Consider the following 20,477-nt stretch of genomic DNA (forward strand, 5'->3'; position numbering starts at 1 on the left):
TCCGCCAGGACCCGTTCGGCCGGTCGACCCAACCCTTCTCCGATCGGCTGGCCTTCATGCTGACCCTTTTGACTTTTGACCTCCACGTGGCGTTGACTCCCCTCCAGAGGGGGTCCCCCGACCTTACTGCCGGATCACATCTGATGCCACATATTCTAGAATATTCATGAAGAAACAGTCTCATTGAGGAAGCTGTTACACTGTCTCCTTATCCACATGCCCCTCACGTGCTTTCAGCAAGGCACGTAGGGTATGTGCTCGATCCAAGGACAAATGAGGGAATGAGGCTGATGCAGAGTGACCTTGAGAATAGACAAAACCGAGGTTGAAGTAGGGAAGATGTCGGGGTCAAGTCAGGGGAAATGTTTGGATCTGAGGTTGAGCCAGGGGAGAAGTTAAGATTCGAAGCTGAGGCAGGGATAACGTCGGTGATTAAGGCCGAGACATGTATGATGTCAGGATTTGATGCTGAGATGCGGACGATGTCGGTGGCAATGACTGAGTCAGAGGAGATGTCTAGATTTAAGGTTGGGCCGGGGTGATATTGAGATTTGAGGATGGGGTAGGGATGACGTCGATGACTAAGATCGAGACATGAATGATGCTGGGATCTGAGATTGAGACATAGAGGATATCGGCGACTGAGGCCGAGTTAGAGGAGATGTCTAGATCTGATGTTGAGATAGCTAGGATGATGCCGGTAGCTCAGGCCGAGGCGTAATAGTCGTACTTGTCCTTGATTAAACTCGAATATTTGAAATGAGTGTATTTGGCTGGTTCAATTAGACTTGAATTTCATCTGGGCTGGGTCTGAATTCATTTGTGTCGTGTTTGACTCACCGTGACTTTAATTAACTGCTCAATACGATTTTTGATCATATGGACCACATGGGGCTGCAGGATTCCGCCTCATCAGTATGTTAAACTTCAATGAACTACCCGTGATTCGACCTTAATAATACAACACGTTTGTTTAAAAGGATCATCTAGCTTATTTAACTCATTTGATCAAACACATCAAATTAATTTACGTTCATACAACATTTGTGTTTAAATTTTTTGGCTCATTTATTAGATGAAACAGACTCGGACTATACGGTACATTAAACATGTTACTAATCAATATGGCATGTTCTATTGTTCCGAACTACCATCCAACTTTGGTATACGATCACACGATATATAGGTCTAGTCATCTCCAATCTAGTCCGACAAGATGATAAACTCCGTACGTAGCTCTTTCTGTTTCTTCTGCTTGCAAATTTAATTTGAATGAGTCCTTTTCCTCTTGAGCTTACAGCAAATGTTAGGCATCATGTAGGTATCCAACCCTACACCACAAGAATGTAATCTAGTACGACTCTAAAGAGACATAACAAAGAAAAGGGATTTAATTATCTTGTAATTTTAGCTCAAAATATGATATCTCAAGATCAAGATAAAAGAAAAATACCACCACTAGTGTATACCTACTATATTCTTAATGCATTTACGTCGTACGAGTTAGCTTATAATCATCGATCTGTTTCCTGACTTACAATACAAAATTCCTCTCACAATCTTTCTTTCCTACCCCACAAAGATTGGAACTAGATCCACTTTTGACTAATTGATACAGTAGTTTCTTTTTTTTTTTCAAGAACTAGTTGGAAGTAGTAGATATACAGATGATGGACTAACTTTATTAGAGATTGTGGATTGATCTTTAAGCTTTTTTTTAGTTGATCACAGGGCCCATTATTCCCACCTGAACAAGAAGACGCCCGAGCTTCATCATTAAAACTAGCTGTTGAAAAGTATGATAAGGATGCGAAGTGTGTGCGAGGGCGAGAGCAGTCGATGGATTTGGACAGTCGAAGGAGTCACAAATAGAGTTCATGGATATTACTGAAAGCTTATCTTAATCAAAGCAGTTCTGTCACTCAAAGAAGATACATCGTAGCAATAGACGACGGCGACGACGATGACGGCCGATGAAGGATGAAAGAAGAGGGAAGACTTACAAAGGGTGCATTTTTTAGCGGCAGAAACTGAGAAGAAGGCAGGGGGCTTTGAGCGCATGCACGTGTGGTTTAATTTCTGAGGAAGAGCAGACTGGCATTCCACCAGATATGTAGGGGACCAAATTAAATTAAGGAGATGGATTGCATCATCATTTAAGCCTGCTACAGATTGGAGCAAAACCCTAACTAACATCCACCAAACCAGCCAGAATATTGGATCTTTTCTCCTAATCAAGTACGTTCTTGAGCTAGTTTGTGATCGGCTGCGTTGCATTTGCTAATTAAGAAAACAAATGGATTTTATTTGTCGCTTTGGGGTAATTTAGATGATGATCAAATATGATGACATTTGTTTCAGTTCGAAGAGTTGCTACCTCTCTCCTAAGAAGTAGTAGAGGGGTCTCTCATCAGGGGGCGGCGGCACCGGAACCATCGCCGGAGCTGCCGCAGCTGAGAGCGGCGGAAGCAGAGGCAGGGAAGGAGGCGGGCGGGTGGCGCTTGCGTTTCTTTCTCTCGTAGGGGATGCCGCGGGCCTTGGCCTGGCTCTCGCGGACGTCGAGGAGGAAGATGCGGATGGCGCGGGCGGCGAAGGGGTTGGTCTCCGGTATGCCGCCGGCCTCCTCGTAGGCGGCGCGGAGGCGGCCGATGAGGGCGTCGAGGGAGCCCCAGGCCTGGCGGAGCGGGCAGTCGCAGGGCCCCGGGGGGCTCGGTTGGCCGTAGAAGGCGCAGCCCGCGGCGTGCACCTTCGTCTTCCCGAACTGGTCGAGGTACCGCAAGAACTCGATCACGTGCGCCCCGCTGCACCGCGCCAGCACCAGCGGCGGCGTGTGGTTCCTCAGGTACGTCAGGAACGTGTTCCAGTCCCGCCGCTTCTGCGACTCGTACCGACTCGGCGCCTGCTGCGCCGCCGCCGCCGGATGACCTCCGGACGACGACGCCGCGCCGTCCTCGTCCGCCGCAGATTCCATGATCCGCTCCGCCCTGCCCCTGCCCCTGCCCCTCAAAATTCATCAAAGGGAGAAGTTAAAAGGAGGAAGGAGAGAAACAAATAGGGAGAAATGGAGGGAGGTGGGAGAGTACAGTTCACGTGGTGGTCGTTCGCGGACGCGTGCCTCAGAGGACGAGCGGTGGAACAGTAGGTACTGTAGTGAGGAGAAGGGAAAAGGAAAAGAAAAAAAGGAAAAGGAAAGGAAAGGAAAGGAGGAGAAGAAAAAGTAAATGGGCGGGCAGTAGTAGTCAGGAAGAGTTGGGAGAACGGTCGTCGTTTATTTTTTTTTTAACGCAAGGGTGTTCCTCGTGTGTGCTTCATTATACGCTCTCGTAAGTCGTAAGCTATATTCTCATGTGCTAGACATTAATGAGTTCATTTCCTTGAAGATCAAATACTTTGGGTGGCTCCATGTATATCCTCATATCCTCCTCAAGTGCCTCATCATCGTGCACCAACGTTGTTTCAAAATCAAGATGCCAAACAAGTAAGGGCATTTTATAACGGCTACACTTTGAATAACTCATCAATGAATATAACCCACAGAGGACTAATTTCGTCAACGACTCTTCCACCTCATCGTGATATATCAACTATGACTTATTATTAGAATTTTTTCTCACATAATACATAATGAACCTAAAAATATTGACGATTAGGATGAGTCTTTGTGTGTATTTCTCTAATTTATTTATTTAAGTAGTCAGTGTAAAATTTCCGTAGAATCGAATCAGTCACTCCAAATTCGATGTAATTTGATTAATCATTTTTACTTTATAGATATCTAAATTTTAGAAAAAAAAAACTCTTCTCGCCCCTACTCATTTAACGGTTGACTATAAGCTGACTTCATGATTTACTTCCATTCACATAACTTGAAGACGAACTCTGAGGAACACATAGGAGAGCATAATCACTTTTTTTTTTTTTTTTGCTACAACTACATATATCTAAATATTTCTACTCTAATTTATATTCTACCAATTTGATGTGACCGTAGTCCCTATCTTAGTTAGGCCCACCCTCTTAACTAGCACATGTCCATGCTAGGCTGCTATCGACACAACCAAGGCTTCCCCAGTCTTGGATGTTGCGGCACTAGAGCAACTTCATAGGGTGCATGTTCAGAAAGACCAAGGCTGCCTCAGGCTCAGATGTTGTAGTACGGGAACAATCTCATAGGGTACATCCCTAAAAAGACCAAGACTAACCCAGTCTTGGATGTTACACTACGGGAACAACATCATGAGATACATCCTCAGAAAGACCAAGACTTCCCTGTTGGTGCAATATTCCCTAGGTCAAGGTTGACCTGTTTGACTGAGTTTGAATTGAGTCAAGCTCGAGTCTTGATGTTTGGGTTTCGATGTTTGACAATACATGGAGATTGCAAGTGCGATTGCTCATGTGGGGAAATTGTGACGGAGAGTCAAGTAGGTCAAGGTTGACTGGATACTTGACTGGAAATCCTGGTGAGTGAAGCCAAGTGAAAGACCTAGTGAGTGAAGCTAGGCAGAATGGAAAATTCTGGTGAGTGAAGCCAGGTGAAAGACCTAGTGAGTGAAGTTATATAGAATGAAAGTCCTGGTGAGTGAAGTCAGGCAGTTGACAAGTCCTAGTGAGTGAAGCTAGGCAATTGGGAAATCCTGGTGAGTGAAGCCAAGCACGAGGAAATTCAGATGGATCAAGGCTGATCAGACATCTGGTGTTGGAAAGTCCAAGTAGGTCAAAGGGATTGACCGAATACTTGGCACGAGTTGGAAAGACCAGGTATGTCAAAGGGATTGACTGGATACTTGGCATGAGGAAGAAAAGTTCAAGTGGGTCAAAGGGATTGACCGGACACGTGGTGAGCGAGTCCTAGTGGGTCAAGGGTGACCGGATGCTAGGCATGATGGACCAACAGGTCATGGTTGACCGGATGTTGGTTTAGGGGACTTTAGACTTATTTTTGGGCAAAAACAAGGAGCTGTATCGATTAGCCGATCGATTGGCACATGCCTAATCGATCGGTCGATCGATTGGGTGAGTCCTCGCAACAAACCTCCTACCAATCGATTAGTGGATCGATTGGGGAGAAGCATCGCGCGAACAGAACAGCTCTGGATCGATCAACCGATCAATCCAGAGCCCCTAATCGATCGGGCGATCGATTGGGAGCTGCGACTTCGCGCGATAAGCCTTGGATTGATCGGCCGATCAATTCAGGCAATTCCCGAGAGCACAGAGGCTCTCTGGATCGATCGGTCGATCGATCTAAAGCCTCCCCAATCGATTGGGAGCTATCCAATCGATTGGGATCCGACCGTTGGCGCAGGATTTAGCCGTTGGCGTGCGATTGCTTCAGCAGTTCTTCCTCTCTTCGACACACACGACCAGAGCTCGAGTTTGGGCGATTTATCCACAAAATTCTCCGCCAGATCTTGAAGATTCTTGGAGGCACATCCAAGTCAAGAGGCGAGAATACAACAAGAAGAAGAAATCTAGGGTTAGAGTTTTCTTGTGCAAACTTGTAAGCTTTTGCTTGTACTTTGTTCACTTTCCCTTCCTTCTTGTAGTGTGAACGTGTAGGGCTTCTCCGCCTTCGGTAGTTACCGTAAAGGAGTGTTTTATTAGTGGAGGGTGCGTGAGTGTGTGGATCCTTGGATTAGTCACCTCTTGTGAGGTGGATACCAAGTAAATCCTCTTGTTAGCGTTGTGTATATTGTTTCTTTATATTTTCCGCTGCATATCTTTGAAGAAACAAGCAACGACGAGCACGAGATCGCGCCGAGCTATTCACCCCCCTCTGGCTGCATATTCGGTCCCAACATTCCCCAGCCTCGGTTGTTGTAGCATAGGAACAATCTCATAAGATACATCCTAGAAAGACCGAGGCTGCCCATGTTGGTTGCTACTCGGAAAGCCTATAGGTTCCACTGTACAAAAATTTTGTACAAAGGTCTGAACCTTTTCCTAGCTACCATGTGTTCTTTTAAATTAAATTTTGGATCTCCTGCGGAACTTAACACGTTTGATCCAAAACTTAATCTATTTGTTCTTTTAGGTTTTGACTTGGATCTCCTGCGGAACTTAACACGTTCGACCCAAGTCTCCTTAAGTTATTAATTCCATTAAATATCAATTTCCATAAAAGGTTCCCAGTACTGACGTGCCGAGGCACATGGCCTTCTTGGATATGGGAGCAACCACCACCGACTAGACAAAACCTTTAATAGAAAGCTAATATTTAATTTCCTAAAATAACTTTAGGTTAACCAAAGAGAACAATCAAATCACAAGGAAAAGAAAGAAACAAAAGAACACAACTTCGAAAAACCATATTCGAAATACTAGAACGTAAGCCTCTTGTATTTGGTATTATTTCCATAAATAACTAGCATGATGCGGAAATAGAAATTACTAGTTATACCTTGTAGAAAAACCTCTTGATCTTCTACCGTATTCCTCTTCTAACCTCGGACGTTGTGTGGCAGCGATCTTCCAAGATGAGAAACCACCAACCACCTTCTTCTCCTCCAAGCAAGGTTCGGCCACAAAGGGAAACTTCACCAAGGAGGAAAAACAAAATACTAACCAAGCTCCAAGAGATGCTAGCTTTCTCTCCTTCTTCTTCTTCTTCTCCGAGTAGTATCCGGCCACCACAAGAACTCCAAGGGAGAGGGAGAGGTTCGGCCACCACAAGAGGAAGAGAAGGAGATGATGGCCGGCCACACCAAGGAACAAAAGAGGGAGAGGAATAATAGATGTTGTGTCTTGTGAAGGCACCCTCACCCCTTCTTTTATATTCCTTGGCCTAGGTAAATTAGGAAATTTAATTACAACAAATTTTCCTTAATTTCCTTAACATGATTTAATTGAGAAAAATAAAATAATATTTCCCCAATTAAACAATGATGGCCGGCCACATCAAGAGGAAGCAAATTGGACAAGTTTTAATCAACAATTAAAACTTTCCTTATTTGTTTCCGGAAATTTTAAAAAATAAAATTTCTCTTTAAAAATCTCTTCATGGTTAATAAAAGGAAATATCTATAATTTTAATTTTATTAACATGTGAATAATTTTAAAGAGAAAATAAAAAACTCTCCAATCTACAAATAAGGAAAGAGATCTAATCTCTTTCTTTAATCTTTTGTAAATCTTTTACAAGAGAGATATTTTAATTTTAATTCTCTTTAAAATATATCTTCCACATAATAATAAAATCTAAAATTAAATTTCTCTTTTTTTTATTTAATTATGGCCGGCCCTACTAGCTTGGGTTCAAGCTAGGGCCGGCCACCTTAAACCCAAGCTTAGGCCGGCCCTAGCTTGGTTCCCAAGCTAGCTTGGCCGGCCCCCTTTAGGTGGGTATAGAAGGTGGGTATATGTGGGTATAGTACTCTATAAATAAGAGGCTACGATAGGGACCGAGAGGAGGAATTGGTTTTGGTCTCCCGATAAAATTAAGCATCCCATGTTAGCCCGAACACACATTTTATCAATGATAATTCATTCCACTAGAGAACTATCATTGAACTACCGCACCAATCCCAAATTACATTTTGGGCTCCTTCTTATTATGAGTGTGTTAGTCTCCCTGTGTTTAAGATATCGAATGCTGATAACTCATTTTAATTAATATCTAAGTCCAAGAGTAGTACCACTCAACCTTATTATCATGTCGGACTAAGTCCACCTGCAGGGTTTAACATGACAATCTTTATGAGCTCCTCTTAGGGACATTATCAACCTAGATTACTAGGACACAGTTTCCTTCTATAATCAACAACACACACTATAAGTAATATCATTTCCCAACTTATCGGGTTTATTGATTTATCGAACTAAATCTCACCCATTGATAAATTAAAGAAATAAATATCAAACATATGTGCTTGTTATTATATTAGGATTAAGAGCACACACTTCCATAATAATCGAGGTCTTGTTCCTTTATAAAGTCAGTATAAAAAGGAACGACCTCAATGGGTCCTACTCAATACACTCTAAGTGTACTAGTGTAATTATATAGTCAAGATAAACTAATACCTAATTACACTACGACTGTTCTAATGGTTTGTTCCTTTCCATCTCGGTCGTGAGCTACTGTTTATAATTTATAAGGTACTGATAACATCATCTTCCATGTGTGACACCACATACTATGTTATCTACAATATAAATTAAATGAACAACTACACTTAACATGTAGATAATTGACCAAATGTGATTCTTTATTCATAATGAATGTTTACAAAGCTTAGGCTCTCGGTATACACTCCAACAATCTCCCACTTATACTAATGACTAAGTGCCATATCTTCTACCATACATCCGATTCCCATTCCTCCACATGCCGATCGAAAGCTTTCGTAGGAAGGGCCTTAGTGAAAGGATGCCAGGTTATCCGTGATGCAATCTTGGCGATGACAACTTCTCCTCGCTTCACGATATCTCTTATCAAGTGGTACTTGCGCTCTATATGTTTACTTGCCTTATGGGCTCGTGGTTCCTTCGAGTTTGCAATGTCATTATCACAATAAATTGTGATGATTTTGGGCAAACCGGAATCACATCTAAGTCCATTAGAAAGTTCTGAGCCATACTGCTTCTTTAGTGCCTCAGAGGTGCTACATACTCGACTTCCATGGTTGAGTCCGAAGCATTTCGCTTAACACTCCTCCATGAAATGGCTCCACCTCCTAAAGTAAACACATAGCCTGATGTAGACTTCTATCCCTATCTGATTGGAAATCGAATCCGTGTAACCCACAGGGAGCGGATCGTCGCTTGGTAAACTAGCATATAATCTCTAGTCCTTCTCGGTACTTTAATATATGCTTTACCGATCCAATGTCCTTGTCCAGGTTACTCGATATCTACTGACCATGCCCACGGCAAAACAGATATCAGGTCTCGTACATAGCATTGCATACATTAGGCTTCCTACAGTTGAAGCATAAGGAACTGCTTTCATGTCCTCTATCTCTTTCGATGTCTTTGGAGACATCTCTTTAGATAGAGCTACTCCATGTCTAAAAGGTAAGAAACCTTTCTTGGAGTCTTGCATGCTAAAACGAGCAAGGATTGTATCTATATATGAAGCTTGGGATAGACACAACATTCTTTTCTTGCGATCCCTTATAACTTTGATCCCAAGAATGTGTGCACATTCTCCTAAGTTCTTCATATCAAATTGTTTGGACAACCATACCCTTACGTCTGATAATACCTTGACATTGTTGCCAATTAACAAAATATCATCTACGTATAGTACAAGAAATACCACCACGTTTCCGTTACACTTCTTATATACACAAGACTCATCCGGACTTTGAATAAATCCATATGACTGGATTACTTCATTAAACCGGATGTTCCAAGACCTTGAAGCTTGCTTTAGTCCATAAATGGACCGATTGAGCTTGCATACTAGATGCTCTTTGCCTTTTTCAATAAATCCTTCTGGTTGCTTCATATGGATGTTCTCTTCAAGACTTCCATTAAGGAAAGCTGTCTTGACATCCATTTGCCAAATCTCATAATCCATATGAGCAGCAATGGATAAGAGTATCCGGATAGACTTAAGCATGGCTACCGGTGAAAAGGTTTCCTCATAATCGATTCCCTCTTTTTGAGTGTACCCTTTTGCAACAAGCCTAGCTTTGAAGGTTTCTACCTTCCGTCATCCCTCTTTTCCTTTTGTAGATCCACTTGCATCCAAGCTTTTACACCATCGGTGGTTCTACAAGCTCCCGGACCTTATTAGAGTACATGGACTCTATTTGAATTCATTGCCTTTTGCCAAGATCTGCATCTATATCTTGGAGTGCTTCGTCATATGATCGGGGATCATGTTTACCAGGATCAAGTCGAAGACTCTCCCAAAACATGAATCTTTCAGTGCATTACAACCCTCCCACTACGACGAGGCAGTCCGTGGTTGTGTATCATGTGTGACACGTGTTGCGGTCTCTTGTGGTACTTCATCTTGTCTTGTTGGTGCTGAAGTAGACATGTCCTCTCTAAGTTCTTCTAAAATAACTTTACTCGGGCTTGTGATCCATTATATAGTCTTCTTCTAAAAGCGGGCATTGGTGCTAACAATGACCTTCGGTCTTAGGACTATAAAATAAACCACCTTTCGTTCCTTTGGGATATCCTACAAACACGCGAACTTCTGACGAGATTCTAACTTATCATCTGGTTTCAGCACATGTGCTGGACTACCCATATCCGAATATGTCTTAGGCGGGTTTTCGCCCATTCCACAATTCTATGGGAGTAGAAGAAACGATTTAGAAGGTACTAAGTTCAGAACGTATACTTCTGTTTCAGGAGCATATCCCCAAAACGAATTTGGTAATTCGAATAACTCATCATTGATCTAACCATCTCCATAAGAGTCCTATTCCTTCGCTCTGCTACACTCTGTTGGGGTGTTCCGGTGCGAACAATTGGGATTGAATTCGGCCTCGATAAGTAACTCCTAAACTCTCCTAAGAGGTATTCGCCACCACGATCGATAGTAGTGTCTTGATACTTTTACCTAGTCGTTTCTCCACATCACCTTGTATTCTTTGAACTTATCAAAGCACTTTGACTTCGGCGCATTAGGTAAATGTATCCATATCTTGAATAATCGTCTCATGAAAGAGACAAAATATTCAAAACCTCCTCTTGCACGGACGGACATAGGACCACACAAATCGAGTGAACCAACTCTAACACTTCTTTGGCTCTATACCCTTGGCCTTGAGCGGCCTCTTGGTCATTTTACCTTCTAAGCAAGATTCACAAGTTGGAAAATTTTCCAACTCTAATGAACTCAAAAGTCCATCGGCTATAAGCCTCTGAATCCTACTTAAGTTAATATGACCAAGCCTTAGATGCCAAAGATATGCTTGGTTCATTTCCGAAGGTTCTTTTCTCTTATTAGAGTTAGAAGATGAGTTATAAATTTCCATGTTTTGCTTTGTGGAAGAATTTGGATTTAAAGTATACAAATTGCCAACTAATGCACCAGAACAGATAATCACTTTATTTCTTTTAATAACTACATCGTTACTGAAAGAAACTGAATATCCATCTAAAAACAGTTTAGAAACTGAAATTAAATTCTTTCTAAAACTGGGTACATAAAGACAATTTCTTAAAACCAAATTTCTATTTCTACTAAAAGATAAGTAGACGTCTCCCACTGCAACAGCTGCCACCTTAGTAGCATTGCCCATGTAGACGGTAATCTCTCCTTCAGATAGTCGTCGGGTTTCCTGGAACCCCTGCAAGGAATTGCAGACATGATCAGTGGCTCCCGTATCTACACACCAGGTGCTGGTAGATAACACCGCTAAACATGTTTCAACAACTAGAGTATGAGATATACCTTTGTTTTGGTTCTTACGAGGACGGTCAGCATGTCCTGCCTGCTTGCAGATGAAGCACTTGCCCTTCGGCTTCTTCATTCCAGCTTTAAATCCCGTACTCTGAGATTTATTCACTTTCTTTGCTGAACCAGTTTGTTTCTTCTTCTTCTTACCTTTTGGTTTAGAAGTAGAACCATTTTCAGCATAGTGAATTTGAGCATTGTGACGAAATAACCCTTCTGCTGCTTGAAGTTCTGTCAGTAGTTCCCCTAATGAATAAATCCTTTTATTCATATTATAGTTCAGGCGGAACTGCTCAAAACTTCTAGGTAGGGTTTGGAGGATCATATCGATCTGGGTTTCCCCATCAATTTCTCCTCCAAGGATCTGTATTTCGTTCAGATAAGCCATCATGTTTAGGATATGATCCCTTACAGGAGTACCCTCTTGCATGGTGGCTGTCATTATCTTTCTCATAGCTTCTTGTCTAGAAGCCCTATCCTGATGACCAAAGAGTTCCTTGAGATTGTTCATAATATCATAAGCTGTTGGTAAATCTTTATGCTGATGTTGCAATACATTTGACATTGAAGCCAAAATGTAACACCGCGCCATCTCATCTGCTTTTACCCATTTCCTATGATATTCAATCTCCTCTTGGGTAGATTCACCAGTGGGTGCATCAGGGCAATGCTCAGTCAGTACAAATTTATAGCTGTCAGAACAATGTCCCGGTTTCTTTTCCAATCTATGTAATTTGGTCCAGTAAGTCTATTTTGTTGAAGTATGATGGACAGTGGGTTGAAAGTCATCCTAAGAATCACAAATAACTTTTGGTCAGAACTCTAAATTTAGAATAATATTGATTCCTCAAACAATACTATTTTAAATTAACCAACACCTTAAAACACCGTGAATTTTGTATGCCACGTTAGTGTGGACGTATACAAATTCAACATTTGTAAAAGGAGGGTTTTAACCCATTAATTTTATTATCTTGTCAACCTAACTTTTTGACAAATAAAATTAATAGTTGGTATTATTTGGTCACACAAATAATAGCAGTGACTCCGTTTAGGAGGATACTATTAGATGTGTCTAAGTGTACAACATTATTTTACACTAATTCCATTAATAAGATTATGCTCTTTCTTTCGTTTAAGATCATACGCTCTTAATTAACTTCCTATAGTCATCCAAAAATGGAAGTCTGTTCTAGTGATCCACAAACAAGCTCATCCGTTATGGAGGAAGGCACTCAGAGCCAACGCGCAAGCTTGTTTGCATCACTTACAAACCAGTAATGGAGACCATGGGATTTACTTAAAATCCCTCTCCCACTTAGTTATTTATAAATGAGGAATTTTAACTATGCTAGCCTACTAAACTTGTAAACTAACATGCACAGACAATATAAAAGCAATAAATAGAAAATCTAATTTTCAACTATTATGGCTTTTATCTTTAATTGTCCTCCGTGTGTTGTCATCCAAGCGTTGCCATATTTGGCCACCGCCACCCTATCGCATCCATCTTGCTCCGAGTTCCGCTGCGCCTCTGGTCCTTAGAAGGTTCCACGCTTTGTAAGATTCGATCCGCGACATAAATAGAATTTTACATTTTGATCCTATATTCCATAAAAGGAATGTACATGTATCTAGATCAAAAATAAAATCCTAATAAAACTAAATACAGCTCCTGCTGTATTTTAATACAATCATGCACACTCATATAAATGCCCTTGACATGTCCAAGGGTCCAATCACACACATAATTAACTAAAAGCCATAATAGTTGGATCCTGCATCCATAGAGTTAGCACATCCTACTATTAACCTGCCTAAATTATGTATGACATGTGCATAATTAAACTAAATACCAAATACAGAGGCAAAACCCTAGCTCGATACCAATTGTTGGTTGCTACTCGGAAAGCCTATAGGTTCCACTATACAAAATTTACAAAGGTCTCGAACCTTTTCCTAGCTACCATGTGTTCTTTTAAATTAAATTTTGGATCTCTGCGGAACTTAACACGTTTGATCCAAAACTTAATCTATTTGTTCTTTTAGGTTTTGACTTGGATCTCTGCGAAACTTAACACGTTCGACCCAAGTCTCCTTAAGTTATTAATTCCATTAAATATCAATTTCCATAAAAGGTTCCCACTTGACGTGGCGAGGCACATGGCCTTCTTGGATATGGGAGCAACCACCACCGACTAGACAAAACCTTTAATAGAAAGCTAATATTTAATTTCCTAAAATAACTTTAGGTTAACCAAAGAGAACAATCAAATCACAAGGAAAAGAAAGAAACAAAAGAACACAACTTCGAAAAACCATATTCGAAATACTAGAACGTAAGCCTCTTGTATTTGGTATTATTTCCATAAATAACTAGCATGATGCGGAAATAGAAATTACTAGTTATACCTTGTAGAAAAACCTCTTGATCTTCTACCGTATTCCTCTTCTAACCTCGGACGTTGTGTGGGCAACGATCTTCCAAGATGAGAAACCACCAACCACCTTCTTCTCCTCCAAGCAAGGTTCGGCCAAAAAGGAAACTTCACCAAGGAGGAAAAACAAAATACTAACCAAGCTCCAAGAGATGCTAGCTTTCTCTCCTTCTTCTTCTTCTTCTCCGAGTAGTATCCGGCCACCACAAGAACTCCAAGGGAGAGGGAGAGGTTCGGCCACCACAAAGAGGAAGAGAAGAAGATGATGGCCGGCCACACCAAGGAACAAAAGAGGGAGAGGAATAATAGATGTTGTGTCTTGTGAAGGCACCCTCACCCCTTCTTTTATATTCCTTGGCCTAGGTAAATTAGGAAATTTAATTACAACAAATTTTCCTTAATTTCCTTAACATGATTTAATTGAGAAAAATAAAATAATATTTCCCCAATTAAACAATGATGGCCGGCCACATCAAGAGGAAGCAAATTGGACAAGTTTTAATCAACAATTAAAACTTTCCTTATTTGTTTCCGGAAATTTTAAAAAATAAAATTTCTCTTTAAAAATCTCTTCATGGTTAATAAAAGGAAATATCTATAATTTTAATTTTATTAACATGTGAATAATTTTAAAGAGAAAATAAAAAACTCTCCAATCTACAAATAAGGAAAGAGATCTAATCTCTTTCTTTAATCTTTTGTAAATCTTTTACAAGAGAGATATTTTAATTTTAATTCTCTTTAAAATATATCTTCCACATAATAATAAAATCTAAAATTAAATTTCTTTTTTATTTAATTATGGTCGGCCCTACTAGCTTGGGTTCAAGCTAGGGCCGGCCTTAGGTCGGCCCTAGCTTGGTTCCCAAGCTAGCTTGGCCGGCCCCTTTAGGTGGGTATAGAAGGTGGGTATATGTGGGTATAGTACTCTATAAATAAGAGGCTACGATAGGGACCGAGAGGAGGAATTGGTTTTGGTCTCCGATAAAATTAAGCATCCCATGTCGCGAACACACAACTTAATTTTATCAATGATAATTCATTCCACTAGAGAACTATCATTGAACTACCGCACCAATCCCAAATTACATTTTGGGCTCCTTCTTATTATGAGTGTGTTAGTCTCCCCGTGTTTAAGATATCGAATGTCCACTAATTAAGTGAGTTACCGACAACTCATTTAATTAATACCTAAGTCCAAGAGTAGTACCACTCAACCTTATTATCATGTCGGACTAAGTCCACCTGCAGGGTTTAACATGACAATCTTTATGAGCTCCTCTTGAGGACATTATCAACCTAGTATCACTAGGACACCGTTTCCTTCTATAATCAACAACACACACTATGAGTGATACCATTTCCCAATTTATCGGGTTTATTGATTCATCGAACTAAATCTCACCCATTGATAAATTAAAGAAATAAATATCAAACATATGTGCTTGTTATTATATTAGGATTAAGAGCACACACTTCCATAATAACTGAGGTCTTTGTTCCTTTATAAAGTCAGTATAAAAGGAACGACCTCAAATGGTCCTACTCAATACACTCTGAGTGTACTAGTGTAATTATATAGTCAAGATAAACTAATACCTAATTACACTACGACTTTCTAATGGTTTGTTCCTTTCCATTCTGGTCGTGAGCTACTGTTTATAATTTATAAGGTACTGATAACATCATCTTCTGTATGTGACACCACATACTATGTTATCTACAATATAAATTAAATGAACAACTACAAACAAATGCAGATAATTAGACCAAATGTGATTCTTTATTCATAATGAATGTTTACAAAGCTTAGGCTCTCAGTATACACTCCAACAGCCCAAGCCTTGAATGTTGCAACATTGGAATTGTTAGGATCGATTTGGTGCTAGAGGGGGGGGGGTGAATAGCTCGTCGTGCGTTCGTTGCTTGCTCCTTGATGATTTTCAGCGGAATAAAACTAGAAGCAACTCTCTAATGCTAACACATAGATTTACTTGGTATTCACCTCAAAAAAAGGTGACTAATCCAAGGATTCACATATGACACTCACTCCACTAATAAAAACACTCCTTCTCGGTAGCTACCGAAGATGAAGAAACCTCGTACAACACTCACACATACAATAACTCAACACAAGAAGAAAAATATAATGAATACAAAAGAAAGACCCTCTCTTCTTGCTTACTTGTCGCTTGTTGTTGCCTCTTTAACCTCGGAAGTGTATCAGCACTTGTCCCCAAGAGCCTCCAAGAACTGGTTGTGATCAGTGGAGAAATCGTGTGAAGAATCGGGAAGAATCGTGCGGGAAAGCTGCTGAGAAAAATGCTCACAACGGCTATATATTGTGCACTCATGCGACTCCCAATCGATTGGGCTTCGCCCCAATCGATTGCCATGTCACATCCCAGCCATCGCAGCCTCCATCGCCTGCATCCTGCATAACGATCGAATCCCAATCGATCGGTTGATCTATTGGGGAGGCTTGAATTGATTGGTTGATCGATTTAGAACGCTTCTGTGCTCGCCGGAGCTGTCTAAATCGATCGACCGATCGATTGAGGCTTTCTCGCGATCACGCGAGAAACCAGCTGCTAATCAATCGACCGATCAATTGGGTAGCTCTCTGTGCTCGTGACACTTGCTCCTAATCGATCAGTCGATCGATTGGGCTGCTATTTGTTGCAACACTATCGCAATAGATCAGCCGATCGATTGCCCCAACCTTGACTTGCCAAAACTCAAGTCTAAGGTTTCCAAACCCAACATCCGGTCAACTGTGACCTGTTGAGACTCCTTCTGCCTAGCATATAGTCAACCTTGACCTGCTGGGACTTCTTCACCAAGTGTCTGGTCAATCCTTTGACCCACTTGACTTTTCTCCTTGTGCCAAGTGTCTGGTCAACCTTGACCCACTTGGAATTACCGTCTCGTGCCAAGTGTCTGATCCTCCATGACCCATTTGGATTTCCATCAGATGTCTGGTCAACCTTGACTTATCTGAATTTTCTCGTGCCAAGTATCCGGTCAATCCTTTGACCTACTTAGGCTTCCCAACACCAGGTGACCGATCAACCTTGACCCATCTAGATCTCCACGTGTCTGGCTTCACTCACTAAGTCTTTCCATCTTCCTAGCTTCACTCACTAGAACTTTTCATCTTCCTGGCTTCACTCACTAGGACTTTCACCTAGCTTCACTCACTAGGGTTTTCACCTGGCTTCACTCACTAGGATTTTTCTATTGTCCGGCTTCACTCACCGGGACTTTCACCTGCCTACATTCACTCACTAGGACTTTCACCTGGCTTCATTCACCAGGATTTTCCCACTGCTCGGCTTCACTCACCAGGACTTTCACCTGCCTACCTTCACTCACTAGGTCTTTCACCTGACTTCACTCACCAAGATTTTTCCACTGCCTGGCTTCACTCACCAACTGCATAGCTTCACTCACCAACTGCATAGCTTCACTCACCAGGACTTCCCCTTGCTTAGCCTCCAGTTAGGACTTTCGCAGTCAAATATCCGATTAACCCTTTGACCTACTTGACTCTTCTTCATATCTAACTGGTCATTCTTTGACCAGAGGGGAATTGTATCAACAATCTCCCAAATTAGATGATTGTATCTGTAATCTCCATGTATTGTCAAAAATCGAAACCCAAACATCAAGACTCAAGCTTGAGCCAACTCAAGCTTATTCAACCAGTTCAACCTTGATCTAGGGATATTGCACCAACAGGAATAACCTCATAGGGTATATCCCCGAAAAGACTGAGGTCTCCCAAGCCTCGAATGTTGCAACACTGGAATAACCTCATAGGGTATATCCCTGAAAAGACTGAGGCTGCCCAAGCCTTGAATGTTGCAACACTGGAACAACCTCATAGGGTATATCCTTGTAAAGATCGAGGCGGCCTCAACCTTGGCCCATTAATGTAGCTCAGGAACAATCCCATAGGGTATCATCCCTGGTCAAGCAACCTCACATAGAAATGTCTTTAATTTGTTAGGGAATGCTTTCGCTCCATATGTTAGGCTACGAAAGCATCCCTACTCATGGAGATCTCCCCTAGACTCGATAGTCTCAGGTTACAAAAGCCTCTCTACATACAACTGTGTTAGCTAAATTATAATCCCTTTGGTTATTCTATTTTATTATCATAATTATCACTTGCCTTGGCACATCTTCGACTAACAATCTCTTAAGTGGAATGGATATCTAAGCTGTGACAACACTACCGGTTGTGGAACATAATCTAGAAGTTGAATCATTCCCATCATTATATTTAATCACTTCTATTGGCTGTACTTGATGTCAGATGTTGATGGAAAAGATGGTATGTGTCAACAACAGATAACATTTTTTCTAGATTTGAAGTCGACCTAGTGGCAGGCTTTTGCTCTTGTCCCTTCACTGACACGATGGCAGTAGAAGATCATTCCTCTCGCACTTGGCAAGGCATGTTCAGCCCCACTTCCTTCTAACACTATGGATAGTACATTGGATGATGGGTGTCAGCTGGTGTGGAAGCTGACATGGCAGCAGCGGCGACTCCTTTCCCTAACACACAACAAAACGGCTCCAACCCACTCACCTCAGGGATGATGTATAAGGAGATGGATGATAGCTAGAGTGGCAGCTGACATGAAAACTTTTATATAACCTAGTGGGTGTTGGCCAAAGAAGGGGGGCAAACTCTCACTCTCTTTTTCTGAGCTCCAACCCACTCCTCACCTCAGGGATGATGTATAAGGAGATGGATGATAGCTGGAGTGGCAGCTGACATGACAACTTTTATATAACCTAGTGGGTGTTGGCCAAAGAAGGGGGACAAACTCTCACTCTCTTTTTCTAAGCTCTCTCTCTCTCTCTCTCTTTCTCTCTCTCTCTCTCTCTCAATTTCTATAAGTATTCTCTCCCATCAATGTGGTGGTTAACTTCCCAAAATGTTGTTCTTCTTTCAAATTTCTCTAAAAAAATCTCTTCCTCAATAAGAGATGACTGTTCCGACAACTTACAAAAGCTCTTCCCAATGAAAGACTTCTTTTTTTTCCAGCACAAGCCATTCTCTTGGAGAAGGCAAGCGTTAATTGTTTTCAACCTTGTGTTGACTTAAACATTAGGGGTAAGGCCAACACCGTCAGTCCCCATTGATGTATGTTAATATCTCAGATTGAAAGTTTGCTTAGTTGCAATGAAATGTTATTAGAGGGAGTAGCAGGTTAACGAGCCCCTGTTAGGCCCCGTCAGCCCCAGTCTTGGCACATAGCAGATAAAGCTCTACCAGGAAGAACCATCAACTCAAGTGGCGCGGCAGGTTAACGAGCCTCAGAGTCAAGCAGGAAATTCTAATCGCATCATTTTAGCTTTGTTTGTGAACAGTGAGTGATAAGGTGTGAGGATGGTGAATACTAGGAGAGTTGCAGATTCAATAGGGAAGAATATGAAGAATCGAGATGTTCGTCTCAACTGCCAATAGTAAAGATGGCAGAAGGTCCCATCCCGTGGGGGCAATTAGCACAGTTTACCAAGTTGAAGATCGATGAAGCCTTTCAGCGGGGTCGAGCCATGTAACCTTCAGAGGGAGTAGTAGCTTCTGCTCGGGCCATCCCAATGCTTGAGCCTTCAGTACAAAGCTTCAAAATAGTGACCTCCTCTTCTTGCATTAGGTGGATGTCAGTCAGCCCAGCTAGGCCGATTAACCCAGTCAGACTGTCATTGGGAAGGGTTGTTGTTCACTAGATGTCTTTCTGATTGGCTATTGTAGAATCACTAATTTCAGGCCACCATAGATGCGGGAGTACAATGACACTACCGATCTAGAGGATATCTTTGTGATTTTGAAAATACGTCTCTCCTTCATCAATTTTTTGATGTTGTGAAATGCCAAGTATTCCACACCACACTTGTTGGCAAGCTCAACAATGGTTTAACATCCTGCATCAAGGCTCCATTCAATCAATCGGGACTTCTTAGCCTTGTTCTTATGACACTTTTCAAGTTCTTGTAGGTCCCTTGGAAGTCGACTAGAAGGAGGGGGGTGAATATCTCTGCAAATAAAAATGAACCTTCTTCGAACTTTATAGTTTAACAATAACTAACACTTGCATAAAATAAGTTTAAGAAATAAACTAAGAGTAGAGGCACGAAGGGGTTACTTGGATACAACCAGGGAGATTGTTAATCTAAGAAAGTTGAAAGCTTAGTAAACAGGCTCCTTTAGGAGGAGAAGCCTCTTATAGTGTTGATGGCTCACAAATAAGTAGTAGAACAAGCTAAAAGCGTTTTACAAGTATTGTTTTGAATCATTGGGACTAGGGTTGTATTTATAGCCCTGGTCAGGGCGCCTGGAAGGGTTCCAGGCGCCTCCTGGGGCATAAAACTTTATCTCCGTCGTAATGCAATGCGCAAGTCGCGCTTTGGATAAAATTTGATTCTGGACACCGAACTAGAAAGTCAACTTCCAGTTGACTTTTTGGTCTAGGTCATCCGCTCTGGTTCCGCTCGTATTGGTTCGGTTCTTTCGCTCCAGCTCCACTCGCTTGGGTGATCTCGACCATCCGGAATAGGGCTTACCCGAACCTAACTTCCGGCCTTCAAGCAGTCTTTCACTCCAACTTCTCGTCCTTCGGAAACGCTGCACGCCTCCTTCTCGTTCGCCCGCGTACTTT

General features: G+C 41.6%; 1 protein-coding gene and 1 long non-coding RNA gene across 2 annotated transcripts; one reads left to right on the forward strand and one right to left on the reverse strand.

Annotated features, from left to right (window-relative positions):
* Nucleotides 1–1,071: 1,071 nt before the first annotated feature.
* Nucleotides 1,072–3,018, reverse strand: LOC121967799 (protein G1-like7). The gene is made up of 2 exons (XM_042518252.1): nucleotides 2,378–3,018; nucleotides 1,072–1,331 (listed from the first exon to the last, which is right to left on the reverse strand). The coding sequence occupies exon 1, from the start codon at nucleotides 2,969–2,971 to the stop codon at nucleotides 2,411–2,413; it is 561 nt and encodes a 186-aa protein (XP_042374186.1). The 5' UTR covers nucleotides 2,972–3,018; the 3' UTR covers nucleotides 1,072–1,331; nucleotides 2,378–2,410.
* LOC121967801 lies at nucleotides 2,096–2,992 on the forward strand. The gene is made up of 2 exons (XR_006107852.1): nucleotides 2,096–2,238; nucleotides 2,362–2,992. It is a non-coding gene; the product is annotated as an uncharacterized LOC121967801 (long non-coding RNA).
* Nucleotides 3,019–20,477: the final 17,459 nt, after the last annotated feature.

The sequence above is a fragment of the Zingiber officinale genome, chromosome 3B (assembly GCF_018446385.1).
Source record: "Zingiber officinale cultivar Zhangliang chromosome 3B, Zo_v1.1, whole genome shotgun sequence".
Lineage (NCBI taxonomy): Eukaryota > Viridiplantae > Streptophyta > Magnoliopsida > Zingiberales > Zingiberaceae > Zingiber > Zingiber officinale.

Excerpts from the sequence above, each read along its gene's own strand:
- LOC121967799 (XM_042518252.1), bottom strand. The coding sequence starts at position 2,971 with ATGGAATCTGCGGCGGACGAGGACGGCGCGGCGTCGTCGTCCGGAGGT.